This window comes from Lolium rigidum, chromosome 6, assembly GCF_022539505.1.
Source record: "Lolium rigidum isolate FL_2022 chromosome 6, APGP_CSIRO_Lrig_0.1, whole genome shotgun sequence".
Lineage (NCBI taxonomy): Eukaryota > Viridiplantae > Streptophyta > Magnoliopsida > Poales > Poaceae > Lolium > Lolium rigidum.
In genome coordinates, this window is record NC_061513.1 from 346,835,605 (window position 1) to 346,857,391 (window position 21,787).

Consider the following 21,787-nt stretch of genomic DNA (forward strand, 5'->3'; position numbering starts at 1 on the left):
CCTCCTCGGGTGCGAAGCTTGGTGCGATGAGATCCTCATTGTAGGATTGCCTGAATCGGGTGGATGACCTCGAGGGCCTCCCCGTGCTTGTTGTCTCCCCTTGGAACACTTCTCCAAAGTTAAAGTTGTCCATCCCCCTTTTCTGAAATTTTTCAACAAACAATATAAAATCTGATTTGGTGACATATAATTGAGGGAAACTACCATAGGAACTTGCTAGAGTACTAATCATGCATCAAAACTAGTTTCTACCACTTAGAACAAGCATGCAAGCTCACTAAACATGTTACCTACAGCAGCAAAATATTCAAGATATACTCAACCAAACAAAATTCTACTTGGATGGTTGGAGGAGTCACATACCGAAGAGCAAATGTGCCAAATTTCAGACAGAAATCTGGGCTGAGCAAAGAGATCGAGAAATCTGGAGCTCTTGAGCAAAAACGCGAGTGAGAGGAACCTGGTGCGAGCTTTTTCGGGAGAGAGAAGAATGTGGGAGGAAGAGATGATGAAGTGGGGCAAAGGGGGACCCACACACCAGGGTGGCGCGCCCCCCTTGCAGGCCGCGCCGGCCTGTGGGGTGCCACCCTGGGGTGCCCCACTGGTCATCCCCAGGTGCTCCCAGGTGCCTCGTCGAAAAATAGGACCAACGGTATAATTTTTGTGGATTTTTGAAAACTTTGAAAAATGCACATTTCTGGGTATTAAGTTTATTATTACTGGCCAGGAAATTTTTTGAAATCTCTAACTAACTAAGGAACTTTACAAAACAAAAGTGCTACAGCAAGTAGAACAAGTGGAGGAAGAAAGAGATGTTGTTTACCTCCTCTATGCATATAAAAAGTATTTGTTAACAAGGTTGATCAAGTCTTGCCACCAAATAAATTTTACATAGCATAAGAAGAAATAAACCTCAAATCAATCATGTTACCTTGAATTGTATTGATATGGATCCAATCACAAGAGTTTGATATTCTTCTTTAGGCTCATATATAGGACAATCAATGGTTCCCACTTTGATAGTTCTCACATTAGAAATTGTATTAACTCCACATGCTTTCTCAATCCTCTTGGGAAAATAAACGGTATGCTCCTTGTCATCAACATTGAAAGTAACTTTTCCTTTATTGCAATCAATAACAGCCCCTGCGGTGTTAAGAAAAGGTCTCCCAAGAATAATAGACATATTATCATCTTCGGGCATTTCCAACACAACAAAATCAGTTAATATCAAGCAGTTATTAGTAACTTGAACAGGAACATCCTCACATATACCAACAGGAATAGCAGTAGATTTATCAGCCATTTGCAAAGATATATCAGTAGGTATCAACTTATCTAAGTAAAGTCTCTTATAAAGAGAGAAAGGCATAACACTAACACCGGCTCCCAAGTCACATAGAGCAGTTTTAACATAATTATTCTTAATAGAACAAGGAATAGTCGGTATACCTGGGTCGCCCAACTTCTTTGGAACTTTGCCATTGAAAGAGTAATTAGCAAGCATAGTGGAAATTTCCTCATTGGGGATTTTCCTTTTGTTAGTAACAATATCTTTCATATACTTTGAATAAGGAGGCAATTTAATAGCATCAGTTAAAGGGATTTGCAAGAATAAAGGTTTCATCCAATCACAAAATTTATTATAGTGTTCTTCTTCCTTTGATTTTAATTTCTTAGCAGGAAAAGGCATTTGCTTTTGCACCCAAGGTTCCCTTTCATTACCATGTTTCTTAGCAATAAAATCTTCTTTAGTATACTTCTTATTTTTAGCATGCTTTTCAGGTTCTTCTTCAACCTCTTCTTTATCAGAAGCATCATTCTTATCATTATCTTTATCATGTTCATTACCACTTTCAGTTTCAGCATCGGAAATAGAAATACTATTAGGATCATTAACAGGCTCAGAGGATTCCACAACAGTTTTATGTTTCTTTTTCTTTTTCTTAGATGGAGCACTAGTTTCAGTTCGTTGAGAATCTTGTTCAATTCTTTTGGGATGCCCTTCAGGATATAGAGGATCCTGGGTAGAGACACCACCTCTAGTTGTTACTTCATAAGCATGTTTCTCTTTAGAATTATTTTTTAATAAGTCATTTTGCACTTTAGTAAGTTGATCAATTTGAGTTTGAACCATTTGAAAATGTTTAACAAGCATCTTAACATCATTGGAGGTTCTCTCTACAATACCATGCAATTCACCAATAGCTCGAGAATTTTCCATTAAGTGATTCTCTACTCTCATATTAAAATTTTCTTGCTTAACAATATAATTATCAAACTCATCTAAGCATTGCGCAGGAGGTTTTGAATACGGAATATCTTCCCTAGTAAAGCGCCGAAGGGAGTTTACCTCAATCATGGATGAAGGGGGAATTATCTCACATATATCTTCTATGGGAGGTAGATTCTTCACATCTTCGGATTTAATACCTTTCTCCTTGAGAGACTTCTTGGCTTCCCTCATATCTTCATCATTCAATTTAATTAAACCCCTCTTCTTCAATATTGGCGTTGGAATTGGTTCAGGCGTAGTCCAATCATCATGATTCCGGCCTATTTTAGCCAATAATTCTTCAGCTTCGTCCGGAGTTCTTTTCCCGAAAACACAACCAAGCACAACTATCCAAATATGCCCTAGACTCAATGGTTAGTCCACTATAAAATATATCAAGTAGATCATTCTTTTCTAAATCATGTCCAGGTCGAGCTCGATAAGAGAACAAAATCTTGCCCAAGCCTCGGGCAATTTCTCTTCATCTCCTCGGTCAAATCTATAAATTTTCCGTAAAGCGACATGTTGAGCACTAGCAGGAAAGTATTTTCGAAAGAAAACATCACGCAAATCGGTTGGACTTTTAATAGAACCAGGAGGCAAATTATTATACCAAGTTTTAGCATCATCCTTTAATGAGAAAGGAAAAAATTTAGCGACAAAATAAGTACGCATCTTGACATCATCAGAAAACAAACTACTCATAGAAGAAAGTTCAATCATGTGTTCTACAGCACTTTCTTTTTCAGTACCACAAAAGGGTGCTTTCTCTACAATAGCTATATGAGATAGATCAAGAGAAAAATCATAATCTTTATCCTTAATGCATATAGGAGATGTGGCAAATTTAGGATCAGGAGATAACTTATGTCTAACAGTATATTGTGTGAGAAACTTTTTAATTTTACTTGCATCAGTAGTAGCATTGCATCTATTAATAAAATCATCATTAAGCTCCACATAATCTTCATCAGGATCATCACTAGAATAATCAAGTTCAGGTGAATTAACAGGTGTAGTAGCATTAGGAGTTTCAGTATTTTCAATTTGTCTAGACCTAGCAATTGTAGCATCTAGAAAAGATCCCAATGAACCACTATCATCAAGCACAGCAGAAACATTATCAATATTATGAGAGTTTTCAGATTCAGCGAAGTACCAGCAAGTGAAGCTTGTGGCGGTGAAACAAGTCGACTTATCACGGATGGTGAATCAAGAGTAGCAGAGGTACTCGGAGTTGTACCTTTTCTTGTAGTGGATGGTAATATGGCGACTTTAGGATCGCGAGGTTTACCCATGATGGAGAATTTGCAGCGAACAATATCAATCCAAGTGAACTTCCAAATAAAGCTATGCTCCCCGGCAACGGCGCCAGAAAACGGTCTTGATAACCCACAAGTATAGGGGATCGCAGCAGTCTTCGTGGGTAGTAAAACCCAATTTATTGATTCGACACAAGGGGAGACAAAGAATACTTGAAAGCCTTAACAACGGAGTTGTCAATTCAGCTGCACCTGGAAACAGACTTGCTCGCAAGAGTTTATCAGTAGTAACAGTTTTATAGCAGTAGCAGTAGTGAAATAACAACAGCAGAGTAACAGAGACAGCAGTAGTGATTATAGTAAACAGCAGGATTAAAATAATGTAGGCACGGGGACGGATAACGGGCGTTGCATGGATGAGAGAAACTCATGTAACAATCAAGCAGGGCATTTGCAGATAATAATAAAACGGTGTCTAAGTACAAAGCAATCAATAGGCATGTGTTCCAATTATAGTCGTACGTGCTCGCAATGAGAAACTTGCACAACATCTTTTGTCCTACCAGCCGGTGGCAGCCGGGCCTCAAGGGAATCTACTCGGATATTAAGGTACTCCTTTTAATAGAGTACCGGAGCAAAGCATTAACACTCCGTGAACACATGTGATCCTCACATCACTACCATCCCCTCCGGTTGTCCCGATTTCGTCACTTCGGGGCCATTGGTTCCGGACAGCGACATGTGTATACAACTTGCAGGTAAGACCATAAACAATGAATATCATGATGAAGTAATAACATGTTCAGATCTGAGATCATGGCACTCGGGCCCTAGTGACAAGCATTAAGCATAACAAGTTGCAACAATATCATCAAAGTACCAATTACGGACACTAGGCACTATGCCCTAACAATCTTATACTATTACATGACCAATCTCATCCAATCCCTACCATCCCCTTCAGCCTACAGCGGGGGAATTACTCACACATGGATGGGGGAAACATGGCTGGTCGATGGAGAGGCGTCGGTGGTGATGATGGCGATGATCTCCTCCAATTCCCCGTCCCGCCGGAGTGCCAGAACGGAGACTTCTGGCTCCCGAGACGGAGTTTCGCGATGTGGCGGCGTTACGGAGGGTTTCTGGCGACTTCGACTTCTCCCCGTGCGTTTTTAGGTCGAAGGCAATAAGTAGTCCGAAAGAGGGCGTCGGGGGCCAGCCGAGGCCGCCACACACTAGGGCCGCGCGGCCCCTCCTGGGCCGCGCTGGCCTAGTGTGTGGGGCCCTCGTGCCCCCACCTGGCTTGCCCTTCCGGCTCCGTCGCATTCGGGAAAATAGGACCTTCGGCATAAATTCCGAGGATTTTCCTGAAAGTTGGATTTCCGCACAAAAACGAGACACCAGAACAGTTCTGCTGAAAACAGCGTTAGTCCGTGTTAGTTGCATCCAAAATACACAAATTAGAGGCAAAACAATAGCAAAAGTGTTCGGGAAAGTAGATACGTTTTGGACGTATCAGCCGCCATAACGCCGATTCACTCTGAACCCAAGCTTTCGCCCCGTAGACACCACCATACCAATGCGGGAATGTGTGAAGTGCCTACACACTCGACGACACCTCCAAGGAGGGGAACGACGCCACCGGAATCGCCGCCGCTGGCACCGACCAAAGTCGGGATGGACTTTCATCCACGTTGCCATACACCATCCACACTACCTGTCTGATTGGTCCGCCGATCTTGTCGTCTGCACCGCCGTCATCGCAGCACTTCGTTCTCGCCGCCATAGCCTAGTGGACCACCTGCTTCCAGCACAGCGAGGAAGCGCGCACACAACTCCGCCTCCAATCCAGCGACGAACCACATCAGCCCACCACCAGCATGCCAGGCTGCGCGCATGGTCGTCAGGCCACTCCTTGCTGACAACCACACTGGCCCTGGAAACCCAGATCTGGCCCAAGAAGGTTCAGATCAGGCCCCTGCGCCTCCGATCCACCCTCCTCGCCAGCGCCACCGGAAGGACTTCTCTGCTCATCTTCAACCCTGCAGAGGTGGCCGGCCGCAGGCGCCGCCACCTCCAGGGCCTTGGACTGCTTCTGGGCCTTGTCACCACCAGCGTCTTCTCTACTCTAGGCTGAAGCGTTTGGGCTGCTTCTAGCTACCATGCTAGCTGATTGTCTCCACATACATGAACCAAGATTCTACATAGATTGCTCTATCTTGGCTTCAGCAGCAACGGCGTCATCCATTTTTAAGGACTCGGGTCCTTGGGTCATTAGACCTATCCTTGCAGCTATTCAAAACATCATCAGCTTTCCGTGGCAGTAGTATATCTCATACCAACAGATGCTTCAATGTAAAGGCACATCATCAGGCAAAACTAGCATGCAAAATTCAGACTAGGTCCCTAGCTGTTAGTGTTAGGTGCCTGTCTTCAGATACAGGTCTTTGTCCTGGTAGAGATGTTCTATCCATGTCTAGTGTGAACCCATTCACACTCCTCTTTGTAAAATGTTGCTAGTTGAATAAAAACCTTTTTTATGTTCGAGAAAAGAGGAGAAGCAATGAGTTCGATAGTAGCGTGGAGGCGAAAAATCTCGAAGATTCTGGACCTAACAATACAATCTATGATAAGAGTAGGATAGAAAAGCTGCTAGTCCGGACCATGAAAAACACATGTTTCAGTAGTTTAGGAGATGAATCAATTCAGAACTATTTCTAGGAACAGAAAAGGTGTGTAAACTGGGTTTTCCTTCATGTCTCTCATTCTTACAAGTACTCCCTCCAGTCTCTTTTAATTGACTTGATTTAATACAACTTTGTAGTAAATTCGAGTAAATTAAAAAGGACCGTGCGGCACAAGTTTCGTCAGGTGGTTCCGGGAGTGTAGGAAGCTTGGTAGCGAGAAAAGGTTTGTACAGCTTAGAAAAACAAGATGCACGAAGCATGCACTCCAGCAAAAAAAGAAAAGCAAGACACATATCGCCATCTTCTGCAGTCCGCAGTCACTACATCACAGGAACATGTGGTGCGAGACCTAGCAATAACAACAGCAACAACAAGGATCTATGAAACGAAAGACCAGCCGAGGAACGCGAAGCAGATGCAGTGGGTGGCGCCACTGGTGTCGTCGAGGACCTTCCACGCCACCACCTTATCGTACGACGCTGGCCTGCCCTGACTCGACACACAGGTCCCACCCTGGACGCACGCGAAGCCCTGCTCCATGACGTTGGCGATCAGGTCGGCGCACACGAGGTTCTTCGTCCCTTGGTCGTCCAGGACTTTCTCCAGGGTGGTGTCCTGGAGCGCTGCCAGAGTCGTCTCCAGCATGTCCAGCCCGGACTGGTTCGCGAATGTCAGCGCTGACATGGCCTGCATAGGAGATGTACATAGGAGCACAGTAGAGCCGGTCAACAGACGATGACAAATAGTACATGCTGAAAATGTTGAGACTAAACCCTGAAACATACCTTCAGAGAGCAGCATAGTATAGCGCTGCTATGATGCCAAAGGGCTTGAAGCACCGATTCGCCGCTGTTAGCATCTGCGGATTTAATGAGCTCAGCCCCAAAGTGAAATCTGCACAAGCCAGCACCATCAGTACATAAGCAACCAAACACACTGTAGTGAGTAATTAACATGGTAAATACTACAACACCACAAACCTGTAGCTCTGAACAATCCATCTGGAGAGTGTCTCTGCCTCCTGAGTAACAGGTGGGAGGAGACGGCTGCTGCCGTGAGACACGAGGTGTGAGGATGACAGCGCCAGCGCTATCCTTTGCACTGACGAGATGATGCTGCGCATGTACTGACGCGCCATGGCCGCAACGCTGTCTTGCAGGTGGCTCTCGAAGGCAAACTGAAATGCAATTGTCATCACAGCCTTCGAGTTAACACCGGTACCACCAGTTATCCTGCTTCTGGGTGTTCCAGCCTCAAGGGTGGACGCAAGGTCCAGTGTGCAGTTCGGGCTAGATGTGTCCTGTTAAACATATGCAGCCTTAGAGGATTAAGTATACTTCTTCGATAGATTCAAGTTGAAAAATGTATGTCATGTTTGGGTGGAAATATATACTTACAAGAGGAGAATCAATCGGAATGATGCGAAAACCAGAAGGCAGCAGAGGAGAATCATCACTGAAAGATGCATCTATGGGTGCAAAGATAAGCTCTGAACAAGTGCCTATCGTGTTCTCGTCTACTCCATTGTACATCTGCCATTTCAATCCAGTGTACAAGTTATATAAAGGAGATAAATAATTTTCCCAAAGCTCAGTTGACAAATATGATAGAGCTATGTGCATCGGGTTATCTGGTTCCGTTCGGTAGTGAAATTAACTTATGCAAAAATGGCACTAGCAAGTAAAAGTTACCTGCAACAGGAAAAGGTCACGATTCATGACTGCATCTTGATAGTTACTGGCATTTCCTATCTTGATAACCTCCAAGAACTGAAAATAAGAAATTGTGTATTTACAACATCGAACAAGAGGACATTATGGAGCAGATATTTTTATTAAATTTACAGAAGAGCAGCAACTTACTTCTTCAGGGTCAAACGTGTGTGCTAAAGGAAGTATGACCTGACCACTAAATCCCCCAAGATGAGACATAGGCAAATTGCAGAAATTGGGTTTCAGCGCCGAAGCAAAGAATGCATCTAAACTGCTGTCAGCCCACTGTGATCGGTGCTCCCGCAAAAACCGCAGGAGAGATGGTGGGGAGACATCCTACAGGCATTACATGAATCGATGTTAAAATCAGAAAACTTGTTCAGGAAAAAAAAACTCGGCTGTCATGAAACTAACCTGCAGCAGCATCGACGCCTTCGCACAAAGAACACCAGTACTAACTATGGGTAGACCATCACTGAATGCTGCGTTGCAACCTATCACTTTACTCGGCGATGTATTAACAGAGATAGAAACATCATCTACGCCATCGCTCTCAATTACAGACCATCCATCATCAGCAAGTCCACTAAGAGTTTCGTTGAAACCTCTGAAAAACGTGTGAAATCAATTACACTCTTTATGGCAACAGATTAATGAAAAGCAATTTGTTTGTGCTGTTTGAGAGCCCAACCTTGTGAGCTTTTGACTCAGAGCCCGTAAGGCTGCAGGCTGTCTGCCCCATCCAGTGATTACAGAATTAGTATCTACGTGAACTACCTGCCTGAGATAGCGCAGTGCCTGTATTTGCAAAATTGAATTATTTCAGATAATGTTTATGCCTACAGATTAATAATTATCACGGAAATAAAAAAAGAGTACAGTTCATGTTACTGTACCGCCATCGACATCTTCTGGGCAATAATGGCTGACGATTCATACAGTGGTCTTACAACTTCAGGCACGCTCCAAGGCTGTAATATGAGCACGAAGTAGCTTAATGTTTTTGATACATGAACTATAAGGCGAAGCAATTTTTCGTTTTGTACTGAATTGTTTTTTTTGAACCATTTATTTTTGAACCATTTCTACTGAATTGTTATTACCTCCAGATCCAAGTGGTCAACGATGTGAATCACACTACCTCCACCATCACTCGGACGGATCAAGAACCCACTGGGAAGCATCTCACCCCTAATAAACGGCTGGACAAGGGGCATGCTTGGGCCTCCTTGCTTGCTACTGAGTGATCTTTCACAGACCTTCAGAGCAAGAGACAGTCAAGTAGCTGACACATAAACATGCTATGATACTAACTGGACACGAATATTTGCTGATTAGCAACTCACCACTAGACTTCCATCGTCAAGAATAGAGGTGTACCGCATCAACCAGAAATCACGAGCAGGCGCTAGTGTCGTTGGAGCGTAGAGCTAGAGATGAAACAAATCTCAAGTTCATGATATGGCATCATTGAAGAGGTTTCATAGTACAGTTAACAAAGCAGTTCTTACCTGCATGTAGAGCAGCTCAATCGTGCCATTGCTGCCTGCAGGTAGCACGTTCACTACCTCCATAGACCGGCAATCACGCATCCACAGTGGCCGATCCTTGAGAATGTCGGCGACCTGAGTTGGCAGAGATCAACAAAAATCAGGAACATGTTCTTTGAGTTTCTCAAAATCAGAAATGAGAAGGACATGTAGAAAAGTAGAAGCAATGAGCTTACTTTAGCAGGCTCCATGCCTACAAGGCCGCAAGCTCGCGCAGCGACACCCGCGCAACCATGCGAGATGGCAATGATTCCAATGGAATCCGGACCAGGCTGCATATCGATGACCATGACAAGATAGGTTGAGCACATTTACCATGCAAGAAGTTAACAATTCAGAAGCAGGAAACTAGTGGAATTCAGAGGAAACGGACCTTCATCCCAGGCATTTGGACCCACTCGACGGCGGTTCCGGTGGCCTTGGACAGAAACTCCGTCAAAGTCTCCTCGGCGATAGACATCAATCTGCAGGAAACTATGCTGAAAAACCATATTCTACATCTCGCTCGCACACAAACTACCTGACTGTAGGATAAAGCAAAAAAAGAACATGGCCAAAAGCTGAATACAAGAACGGATGATGTCAGGCAGGCAGGCATACGTACCCAGCAGGGCTCGCGTCGCGCGGCGGAGGCTGTTGCTGCGGCGCCGCCACGACGACGTTCTGTTGGCCGCTGGTGACGACCGACTCGCAGCTCGTGTCCGTCGTCGCCAGCCCCGCCTGCAACGGCAACATAAGAGGAGGAGGAAAGCTAGTGTCAGCGCTAGCAGTTGCAGGGAACTCTCATCATGGAGGTCGTCGGAGACGGAGTAGAGGCAATCGAGGAAGAAGAACGTACGCTGTGCGTCTGCTGGCGGTAGTAGCCGTTCTCGTAGACGAGGTGCGAGACCTGCTTCTGGAGGCGGTCGTTCTCCTCCATGAGCAGCTTGTTCATGGCCGTGAGCTTGCGGTTGAGCGACTGCAGCCGCCCCGACTCCTTGCGCTGCTTCTCGCGGCATCGCCGGTTCTGGAACCAGACCTTGATCTGCTTGGGGTCGACGTTGGCGAGCACGGCGCACTCCCTGACGAGCTGCTGCCGCCGCAGCGAGCTCGGCTTCGGGCACTCGTAGTAGAGCCGCTCCAGCGCCTCCACCTGCTCCGGCGTGTACCGCACGTACTTGCTCGGGTCCATCGCCGCCTCCCTGGCCTCCCTCGCCGTCACCATCGTACACAGTACACGTATCTACCTATCGCTCCTCCCCAACCAACGTACTCTCAGCTGACTGTCAAGAATTCCGGCGCCAGCAAGTGGAGTGGAGTGGAGTGAAGAAGAAGAGAGCAGCAGCAGCAGCATGTGGGCTAGCATGGGGAAGGTGGGAGGGGGCGAGAGTCCATGGCCGGAGCGCCGGTGCCGGTCGGTTTCTTTCCTCTAATGGCCGGGCATCGGCAAGCACAAGGAGGCCCGTGCTTTTTGGGTCTACGAGCTGTGTGTCGCCCTGGCTCTTCGATCTTCTTTAAAGAAGAAGCAAAAATTAAGGAACTCGATCGGACCAACCGCGCGCGCGTGCTATTAATTTTGGAAAAGGAAAGTTCCGTGCAAACCCCTCCAACCCAATTCCGGCATGCATTTTTGCAAAAGTTGAAATTCGTATCCCTCGATCACTCCCACCAACAACAGTAAATTGATTTGCAGTTCACGAACTTCAGGCGAAATCTGTAAGAATTTTGTGGAAACAGTTCAAAACTCGCATATAATTTGATGAAAATTTGCACGTCTATATGAACCTTTTTAACTTATGATCTATTCGGAGTTAGTGAGGACTAATTCACTGATCACTGTGAATGGAAAATGCCCAGATAAGAGTCAGTATGATGCAAGGCTTAGCGTAACGATGTGCCAGATACTAGTTTACGCTAATAATCGAGAAGCTTTCTGCTGCACATGCTTTAGCAGATTCGAAGCTTTAATTTATCTTTTCCTTTATTTAGTTTTTCCTCTATCGGTAGAATACAAGCTGCACCTTTTTTTCCTTTGCGCATCACACACACAGAGAGAAGAAACCTAAAAATTTAGCAGCAGTGGTTACAGGAATCCCTTTTCCTTTATCTTTTTCTGCCCTCCTTTCAATATATTTTTGCTTGCAAGCGCTGCACTCAAGAGACATTCCCCCTGACTCAGGGCGTGAGCTCTCGATCCCCGAAATCAGCCGCGGATATTCCTCGTAGATTTGCGTAAATTCGCCTAAATACAATGGCCCTCTTGCACACGCGCGCAAGGCGCAATCCCTTCCCTGATCTCTGTTCTACAGAAGCACTCAAACTCATCAACTAGCTAGAAATCAGAACATTCATTCATTTTTGCTATCTGGAATTGTTTGTTCATATTGAATATGTACTTTTGGGGTTTACTCCAAACTACTCTTTTTTCCATACTATAGTGACAAATTTTGGAAGCAGAAAGCTGAAACAGTAAACAGTGAAAGTGGCTGAACGAAACCAGAGAATTTTTCTCGAGATTGGAGACACTACGAATGGCGCAAGGCGCCGACGGCCTGCTGATATGCCGACGGCCAAAAGTCGGGGCCGTCTGCGTATGGCCCGGCCAGGCCAGCCCGCCAAGAGAGCCGTCGGCGTAGCGACGCCCTCGGCGTAGGCAAAGCTACGACGACGGCTACCCTCGGCGTAGGCCGGGACACACACTCCTCCAAAGTCAGGCCATGACGGCGTTGTCACGGTGTTAGAGCTACATCGGTCGGCATAACAAATTTGAATTTTGGCTTTTTTTTTTGCAAAAACAGTTTATTTCTTCACTAAAATGGCATTATCATTTGAATGAAAAAATATATAACCTATCAAAATGATCGTCTCAAAAAGTTACATCTGAATTCATCCGGGCTTACCCGGTTGGTATATTTTTAGATTCTCAAAATTCTAAATTAAAATATGAAAATTTAGTTTTTGCCAAAAATTCATGATTTTATATTTATTTTGAAAGAATTTAAATTAATAATTGCATCTTGCATAAATATTACTATTACTTAACCATTAATATATATTTAAATAATTTTTAAAATTCAAAATAATAAAGAGTTGCGACATCATAGTCTAAGGGTTAATAGGATTGCTATAGCATTATTATCAACAATGTTTTGTTTTTTTTTCATGAAAGCTCAACCGGAATGAACGAAAATATTAAGCGTGCTATAGCTAGAGTAGTGTGAGGAAGTTTGACCATGAGTGTCGGAAGGAACGAAAATATTAAGCGTGCTATAGCTAGAGTAGTGTGAGGAAGTTTGACCATGAGTGTAATTTGACCTAAGATTAAATGTAGTTAGAGTTAAACTGATCCATGTGAGAGGTTAAAAAAATTGAAAAAAGAAACAATTGAAGTTAACGGATAGCATGGCCTGCGCCGAGGGTCTAGACGCCGATAGCCAGCGTCGGCATATAGGGGGCATATAGGGGCTATGCTGAGGACCAAGTCAATGCCGATAACCCACGTGGCTTTGCCGAGGAGGATCTTCACCAAGGAGCTACGCCAAGGATGTAGCCTACGCCGACAGCCTGTTACGGCTACGCCGAGGGTTTCCAACCGTCGGCACCTTGCGCCATTGTAGCGAGAGGGAGGCAGAGTTTGATTTTCGAATGGCATGACGAAGAGTCAGAGTGAGATTAACATACACTAACGGGTCGGGTCTTGCAGGTGTGCAAACGCAGAAGATCCGAAGAGAAAGCGGATTTTCCTCGGCAATTGGAGCCCGATTAAAGGCAGAGTTGCGCATCTTGGACTTCGATCCTCCCCATGGAGATTCGGTGTCAGCAACGCCACGGCGTCTGGTATAAAACTAGAAATCCGGCCAGGGTTTCCCTTTCTTTCCCATGCTTCTTTTACCGCTTCTTTCCTACTGTTTGCTTTGCTGGGCATGTTACTGTTTACTTTGGTTCCAGACTTTCAGTACGGACACAGTTCATTCAGGAGACATCTCTTTTGCCTCTTCTCAAGGTTTCAGACCTAGATCAAAACACTTGGGCATGTAGCTTCCCAGTGAAAAATGGACATACATATTCAAAACCTATAAATTTTGCAGGATTTTCATAAAGATCAGCTTAGTTCGTACATATTCTGCTTCACTTCAGGGTAGTTTGGGCACACAGAATATGGATCTAATGTTCACATATTCCAGGTGGGTCTACCATGAATTTAGAGAAAGAACCTAATGAGTACAATTTTTTGTACAGATTTTGAAGATGTGCCTTTCTCCTGATCCCTCAAGTATGTAGGAGTAGCTTAGCTACTTAAGGAGCCTGCTCAGAATGCAGGATCTTCCTATAAAAATGTACAGCTAATATGGACTCTAAAAAATTGCATTCCATAAGGGCACAGGTGATTCCATATAGGGTAAATTTCTCTAGTCTAACCATAGCCAATTTGAAGCACAGATAATGTTTCCATGAGGTCTACCTTACATTTTCAAATAGCACAAAACCAGATTATTGTCCTAGAAAGATATATGTTGATGCTCCAAATAGCACAAATAATGTTTCCATGAGGTCTACCTTACATTTTTCAAATTCCTTATCTTATATGTATGGATTGAGCAATTTCACAAAAAGTTACAGGAATGTGCAATCAGAAGGACCTAGATTGATGTGGATTTAACTGAATCTACACTACACGACACTACAACATTTTAGTTCACATCTGCATCACGTAGCAATGATACTGTATTAATGGAGGTAACCGGAAAGGGGGGCTGCAGGCTATCAGCTTGACAGCTGCAAGCCAACCCACTATTGAGTACTGGTCCACATGGCACTTGCGAAGACCACACTTTCTCTCATATCAAAACTCAAAAAGGAGATACTCCATGTTTTCTTTCCCACTCTAAGGAGAAGAGATACTCTGCTGCAGAACATATGAAAATGATAATTATATATTAATAACTGCCAAAGCTAAAAAGCTAGAGCTTGTCCTATCCCACTACCAACCACTAACCTGGGTCTTACGTGTCATGGCCTGGATATGCACACCTTTTGTGTTATTCTAAGCTAATCGTCCATCCGTGGTCCTCTTAGGCCAACCCAGATTTGTAAAACAATAATTATTTGGTGATCTTATCAACCCATTCCCCCTTCTTTTGAACACCCAGCAAACCTATTCTATCCCACCACCAATCTCTTCTTTTACTGGGCAGTCAGCTTTTGTTAACAATGCCACCAAAATCCCACTTTTTCCTCCACTTGATAATGCTGGTGGCCAAATGCAATGCTTTGAGTTTTATATAAGTTGAATCAGGATTATCAAGAAGCACTAAGCACATATTTAAGATGCAGTTCACAGGGAAAAGCATCAGGCACATGGCAGGTCATGGAAAATGGAGTTGAAGGGGAGACAGGGAGGCCTACCGCGCAGGCCATTACCACTTGGAAAAGGTGACGAGATCCGAACAAATTCCGAGACACAACTGCTCTGCGGAAACGATTCGTGTCTGGATTGACCACTACTGCAGTGCAAAGCATAGTCGGCAAATCATTACAAGATCTCTACAGGGGCAGTAACATTCCAGAATTTATGAAGTGACAGATTGTAGTGAGATGTGAAACATATTTGTTGCCACAAGAGTATACTGGCCTTGGATTGGATGGTGCAACCAAACCCACCGAATAAAACAAGCTTGAGTATACACCCCCTGAAGTGATCGCTGCCACTCAACTGTCTGGTCAATTTATCTTGTCTGAATTGGCACCTTCAATTCTGAGACACCTGGGATATATGATGGATCCTATGACAAGGTGCATTCGATTAGCAGGTGTTCTCTGGACAGTGAAATGAAAGGACTGTGAAAGTTATCTCTGGCCGACTTACAACTAGGTAGATAGGTATTCAATCAGTCGCCTGTCAAGATCAAAGTGCTGGCAGAGAAGCTTCTGCAAGAAATATATTGGCACAATATCACTATATCAGACACCCCTCACAAAAGCAATACCACATAGTTGTACCTCATCATTAGCGCTTTATATAGTTGAATTTCACAATATGGCCATTGAGGAGGACAGTATAGCTAACTGAAGTTTCAGGAGTTCTATCATTGGTTGAGGTGTTTATCATCTCATTAATCGGTGCTTTGACTGAGGTACAATGCCAGATAACCACCCAGATGTTTTGTCAGAACTAAAACGGAAGGGAAATTTGATGTCATATTGCCGAGCACAGCTTCTTTTAGGTAGGTCATATTTCAATGACATCAACGCTACCTTATCACTCAACTTTTCTTTTCCTTTTTCTGTTTAGTACATAGGGTTATTTGATTCCACAGTTGGAATAACCAGTTTCTCTAATAACGAAGCTCTTTATACAAAACATGCATGGTCCAAATTCTTAATGTCAACTCCTGATTTTCTTTATATGCCTAAAAGTAATGTGTTTTCAGTTAATCATCTAGTTGTGTAAATTGCACACTATACTGATTCTCCTGCTACAGGATGGGTTGATCAAACTGATAAAATTCAAAGGTATTGTAAAATCATATTAGTGCAGATAAAGAAGAAAGTGGGGGAAACAAACCTTAGTAACTTTTGGCACAAATACTTTTGTTGCATTTCCAATTTCTGGGAACCGAGCAACTTCAGTCGCCTTGTCAAACAGTATATATGTGGGAAGATGATCTGTGTAATGAATTTTAACCGAGTGAATGTAACCCTCATGGGAAGAAAGACAAAGAATATTGAGTCCATGGATTATATAAGACTGAAATGTAGGCCATCTAAACCCAGTAGAGAAGAGCATAACTGACAGAAAAATGAAACAAAAACTTACCCAACATGGATATTCCAAATCTTGGTGCAGCATTTGGGAAATGCCCGAGATCAATTATTCCAAAAGAAATGTTCTTGTTCGAGTATCTGGATTAATAGAATAATCAAACTGCGCATCACAATATATAGAAAGTACAACCCATATTGTACTCAGAACAAACGAAATTCAGAAAGAATTTGATAGATAATTAAACAAATAATGCTGAGATTGACTGGGAAAACATTAGCTCGTTAATCAGTAAAGTAGTAATGTATTCCAGAAGCTAAGTAACATAGGTGACATGAAGCTGCAAAGAAAAAAAAAATGACAAGAAAACCCCACACTTCCAGCTAAGATTCAACCTCTCAGGGCTCCTTTGATTTATAGGATTTGTAAAGGAATTGTGTAGGATTTGGATCCTATGGGAAATTTTCCTATACAAGTTGTTTGATTCATAGGAACATATATCATATACGAATTAATCCTATAGGAATCTTGTAGTGCAAATTCTATAGGAAAAAAACATTAGGTCATACCTCATGGAAAAATTCCTTTGCTACAATCAAACACACTTCATCTTCCCATAGGATTCAAATGGACATGACATCTCAACCCTATGTTTTTCCTATTCCTATGTTTTTTCTATCCTATGAATCAAAGGAGCCCTCATAATAGTAATACTCAGCTAATGGCTAATCATACTAGTTAATGGGTGTAAATTACTGCAAAGGTCGAATATAAACCCGGCCCGGGAGTAAGAAGCCCCGAAAACACTTACATGTTAGAGAGTTCAGGCAGAACGCTGCTTGCTTGTATACAGTTCGCTAAAAAGGAAGTCCGGAACTCAACCTGTTAAAATTAGAATAACAAATTGAACAATGAGAAAATTCTGCTTACGACCCTACTCACTGAAGTAACAGACATAATAATGGAACTGGGATATATTTTGCTACAAGCACTGCAGAAGTTCAGAAAAAAAATCAAAGCAGGAAACAAAAGTTTGCTGGTGACATAACATGGGAGGAAACAATGAGAAAACATGTAAATCAAATTACCAGACAAAACCGTGTTTTTGGATCTTCAGTTAGCATGGTTTCCAGTTGCAACGGGGTCAGATGATTTGAATGACCTAGAAAAATAAACATCTTAACTCCAACTTAAGAGAAAACTGCACTGATGTTTAATACTATAGTGAGAATGAGGAAATAATACATTTTTGCTGAAAAGGAGGAAGATGGTTACTTTAACTACTACTAATTAAGAACAGATATGATTCAACGTCATCGCTTTTCTAGAGTAGAACTTGCATGTATGTACCAGTTGTACTATAAGGAAAGAGTAGTACTCTCGCTTAGTAAGAACACAAATCATTGAACTAGAAACCAATTTGTAAGCATAGCATATTCAACTTGTAGTCGTTAACTAATAATTTTGATTCAGCTCAACTTTATGTCAAGTGTTTTGTCTCAGGTTAGCAATACTGGTAATCCCCAGTTAACTCAGCACATTTAGAAATATTTAGGCTGCAAATTTCAGATTGGGCCTCTTTGCGCAAACGGACAAGTCTGGTTTGCCTTCAATCTAGAGCATAGTGTTCCATTCAGTACACCACAAACTTTGGATGCCCAGCAGGGTATTAGTATTGCCCACTTAGCTATCAGTCTCCAAGACATCTGGAAATAGAAATGCCACATTCAACTATTACTTAATTAACTTTTGCAATGTCTCCCTCTTGTATTAGTTTCATTGTTTCAGAACTCTATTGGCAGCCATTTCACTTGTTAGCTACAGATGATTACCAAGTACGTAATTTATATTATATCTAGTGTGTCCTAAGCCGGATATATCTCACTTGGCAGTATTGCCATCTTCACAACTATAACAGGCATAATAGCTCATGGAACAGATGAATTAGTGTTTATTTAAATCAAGAAGTGAAGTAGTACATTCACGGTCTGAAACATACAAATACTAACTGAAAGCATATCATACAATTTAGAAATACAGTTCAACTTCCAGAGAATTACTACATAAACATATGAACGTATAAAGACCAAGGTGCAACACTGTGCATAACTTTCCATGCTTAAATTTCTAAAATAGAAACATCAAGCATACCTAAACCATCATAAGGCGGTTGTTGAGCTACAGCATATATAACTGCAGAAGGAAAATTCATATGAGCAACGGTTATGAAAAGTTCAAAAGAAAACTTGTGAAAAAGGGTGCAAACTGAAACAGTCTGAATGACATTGCATCCAAGGAGTTTCTCAAACTATGATGCTAAAACAATATGTGTCAAGACTTCCAACATAAAATGAATACATTTTGGACCTAAAGTATGAATGTTAAGAAGCCTCTGGACTGAAATCATTAAAGTTCAGGAGCGCAAGTAGGTAATCCACAACCAGGGTGTCCCATATCAGATGTCCCTCATTGGCAGTATCAATGTGTCTGCTACTATGGCTAGCGCTATGGTTCATACAACAAAATAATACACTACACATTGTACTATAGTGACTGTGAAATAAGCTAATCATGACAATGAGCACTGAAAATAGCATCGCCACAGTAGCCAGTCAATGAGGATCTTGATGGGTCTGGGAGCATGTTGCCACGCCAAATATCAACCTTCTTCACAAGCATGAGCTAGAAAACTGAGCAAGTTGTTCGATGTGCCTACCGAAGATGGTGCCAATGGAGAAGGACCATCCTTATTGTCCTCCATGCTGTGATAGAAGCAGGGGATAATTTGCTGAGGACTTGGGCTAAAGTTACATTGCAATTGACACTCATTGTATAACATACTTGGTGCTTATAGGAAATGATGAGTAATCTTTCAGAAATAAATCCACCACAATGTAGCCAGTTAACTCCACAGTCCAACAAGTGCACCTACTGAACATTGGCTCATTTATAGTCTGGCACTTGGTACATCACGTCTCCAGCATCTTTAGTGTATAACCAATGTGTATTGGCTGCTCAAAGCTTCATTCTAAGAAATAGACAGATTCTGTATCCAGGACAAGGATTACTAGTGCAGGACAAGGATACAAAGGTTTACTTCAATCTACCTAAGCGACTGATGCATACACCTTACTAGTTATGTTGGACAATAGCAAAATATTTACACCAGTCCAATAGACAGTGGGAAAGCGACATTTCATGAATATGATCTGAATACACCAGAAACGTGAACCACATAATGAGCACTATATGAGTTTCAGATAAGAAGGGAATTGCATGCCAAATGCCTATAAAGCACACACAATGAACTGTTAGGTGGTAATATAAAACTCCACAGTTATTTTACGTTGCTCTTTATGTACACAAATATGACCATGTTTGCACAATAATAAAACTCAGATAAACAAAAGCATACCGACAAATGCCAGTAAGTAGCAGATGGACAACTTGTAATCAATAACAAAAGTAACTGCCAACAATAGGCCCTACAAAGAAAAACAGGAACATTAGAAGCCTTATGATATTCACAGTGGCATTGAACAACAACGATTTCTTAAACCTGTAGTCCACTTTGCCACACATAAACTAAACCAAGATATCGTGATTTGCTCCTTCATAGGTCAATAAATAAAAATAATAAGTGAAGAAAATAATTCCACATGAACACACCTTTGCATACAGCAATGAATCAGCAATGAAAGTTTCCCAGTTTTCCTCTTTCACAATCTGCAAAGCAAAAGGAGAAAATATTTAGGAGCCTCTCTATAATGACTCATTTTATAGAAAATTATCTCAAAACAGAAAACAAGTCTGCAGTGGCGATGTTAGTTTCCTCTTTCAAAATCTGCTAAGCCTGACCTAGTTTGATTGGGAAAATAGGAAATAGAAACATCTTCAGGAGCTTCTACTTTTCCATAAGGGAGATGCATATGCCTTCGACTATTTGATGGCTCAAGAGTAATCCCTCTCCCATTATCCACGTTGTAGAAAACTTATAGCCAGCTTAAGATTATTAGTTGATCTTAAGTGACAGTTCGTGTGATACATGCACACAACCAAAAAAAAATCGAGTGCCTTTCATTTGAACAACGGCAAAGTGTAAATTCAACACCTCCACAGCATGATATGCTATTATGCACTACACCATGCAAATGTTACCTTGACTACTACGAGTTATCTTTCACCACAACAAATGATCCACTTCCGCCAAAAACAGATAATGCACGTGTCCCAAATCTACAACGTGGTGTGGCATTGCATCTCACCTAGGGTCTCCCAACTGGACAATGTTATTTCCATGTATGTTACATACGCCATTATTATTGCTATATTTCCTGCACTGCTACTGCCTTTTTTTTTGTCAAGAAACTTAACATAGCTGCAGACACTGCAATAAAAAGAAAGTCCTCCTAGTGCAGTGCAATCCTTTTTGCATTTCACATGCCGATACTGGATTTTTTTTTCACGAACTTTAACATGTGGCAATTCGATTCCTCTACACTATCACTACACCTACTGAACAGCAGAACAACTCAAGTTTCACTCAAATCTGAAATTGTTCCCTACTCTGTGGGTTGCGGCCTAACTGATCCCAAATGTGAACCTTCGTAACAGCAACCGACTGTTGAGCATCATATCACATAATGGATCTAAGCTCATGTTCGCATCACCTGGAAATTGTACATTTCCAGCGCTCTTTCTCAAGCAACTCGGTACTCCACTCCACCCAATGTAATTGCCAAATTCCAGTACAGTACAAAGGAACGTTTACGAACAAACACTAACAGTCGTCACTACACACCGTACCTTCACCGTGAAGAGCACCAGGAACACGAGCACCGCCTGGATCTCCTGCAGAAACACAGGCACAAGCACCGATCCGCATGAGCCAAAACAGTTCGCGCACTGGCGGAATGGCACGATCCGGATCTACACGCGGGAGTCACGGGATCTCACCCGTCGGATGAGGCGGGCGTGGAGCTCGCCGTCGTCCTCGGCCGAGGGCGCAGTGGAGCGGGCCGCGAAGTAGGAGAAGAAGGCGAGGAGGTGGAGGAAGTAGTAGGGCTCCGAGATGGCCAGGTCGAGCCACGGGAACGGGTGGCTCTGCCAGCTCGCGCGGCCGCTCCCCGCCGGCGCCGACGCCTCCGTCGCCGTCGCAACCTCCATTTTTTTCGACACGGGGGACGCTGTCGTCGGCTTTGAACTTTTAATCCGAAGATGATTACAATTCAGATCCACTGACAGGTGGGCCAGGGCGCCAGTCCTTCGATAAACGCAAAGCAGCCCACGCTCACACACTTATCCTTAACCCTGCCAATGCTTCTGCTAGGGTTTCTCCTCCTCGACCCTCCTCCAACTCGCCGGCAGCGATGATGGCCTCAAGTACCATGCATGTCTTGGGACAATTCTTTCTATCAGTATTTCAGGCCAACCTCTTTTCTTATTTATCTCCATCAATCTTTTTATGTCATCCTCATTAGGAGCTCGAAGATAGGTTGGCCCAATAACTTGATAATCATGCGAGCAAACCTACGTACGGATTCTATGGTTGTATCTTCA

General features: G+C 42.9%; 2 protein-coding genes across 2 annotated transcripts; both read right to left on the minus strand.

Moving 5' to 3' along the window:
* Nucleotides 1-6,589: 6,589 nt before the first annotated feature.
* On the minus strand, nucleotides 6,590-10,935 carry LOC124660740 (homeobox-leucine zipper protein HOX29-like). The gene is made up of 16 exons (XM_047198555.1): nucleotides 10,325-10,935; nucleotides 10,091-10,206; nucleotides 9,860-9,950; nucleotides 9,663-9,758; nucleotides 9,448-9,561; nucleotides 9,283-9,366; nucleotides 9,040-9,195; nucleotides 8,833-8,907; nucleotides 8,628-8,734; nucleotides 8,351-8,543; nucleotides 8,087-8,272; nucleotides 7,916-7,993; nucleotides 7,622-7,756; nucleotides 7,205-7,524; nucleotides 7,010-7,118; nucleotides 6,590-6,911 (listed from the first exon to the last, which is right to left on the minus strand). Exons 1-16 carry the CDS (start codon nucleotides 10,688-10,690, stop codon nucleotides 6,603-6,605), a joined length of 2,535 nt encoding a protein of 844 aa, XP_047054511.1. The 5' UTR covers nucleotides 10,691-10,935; the 3' UTR covers nucleotides 6,590-6,602.
* A 3,919-nt stretch (nucleotides 10,936-14,854) lies between these two features.
* LOC124661059 lies at nucleotides 14,855-21,394 on the minus strand. The gene is made up of 11 exons (XM_047198920.1): nucleotides 21,185-21,394; nucleotides 21,035-21,079; nucleotides 19,898-19,954; nucleotides 19,644-19,713; nucleotides 18,380-18,421; nucleotides 17,317-17,390; nucleotides 17,040-17,110; nucleotides 16,283-16,368; nucleotides 16,031-16,131; nucleotides 15,332-15,393; nucleotides 14,855-15,248 (listed from the first exon to the last, which is right to left on the minus strand). Exons 1-10 carry the CDS (start codon nucleotides 21,392-21,394, stop codon nucleotides 15,334-15,336), a joined length of 816 nt encoding a protein of 271 aa, XP_047054876.1. The 3' UTR covers nucleotides 14,855-15,248; nucleotides 15,332-15,333.
* Between the last annotated feature and the right edge of the window lie 393 nt (nucleotides 21,395-21,787).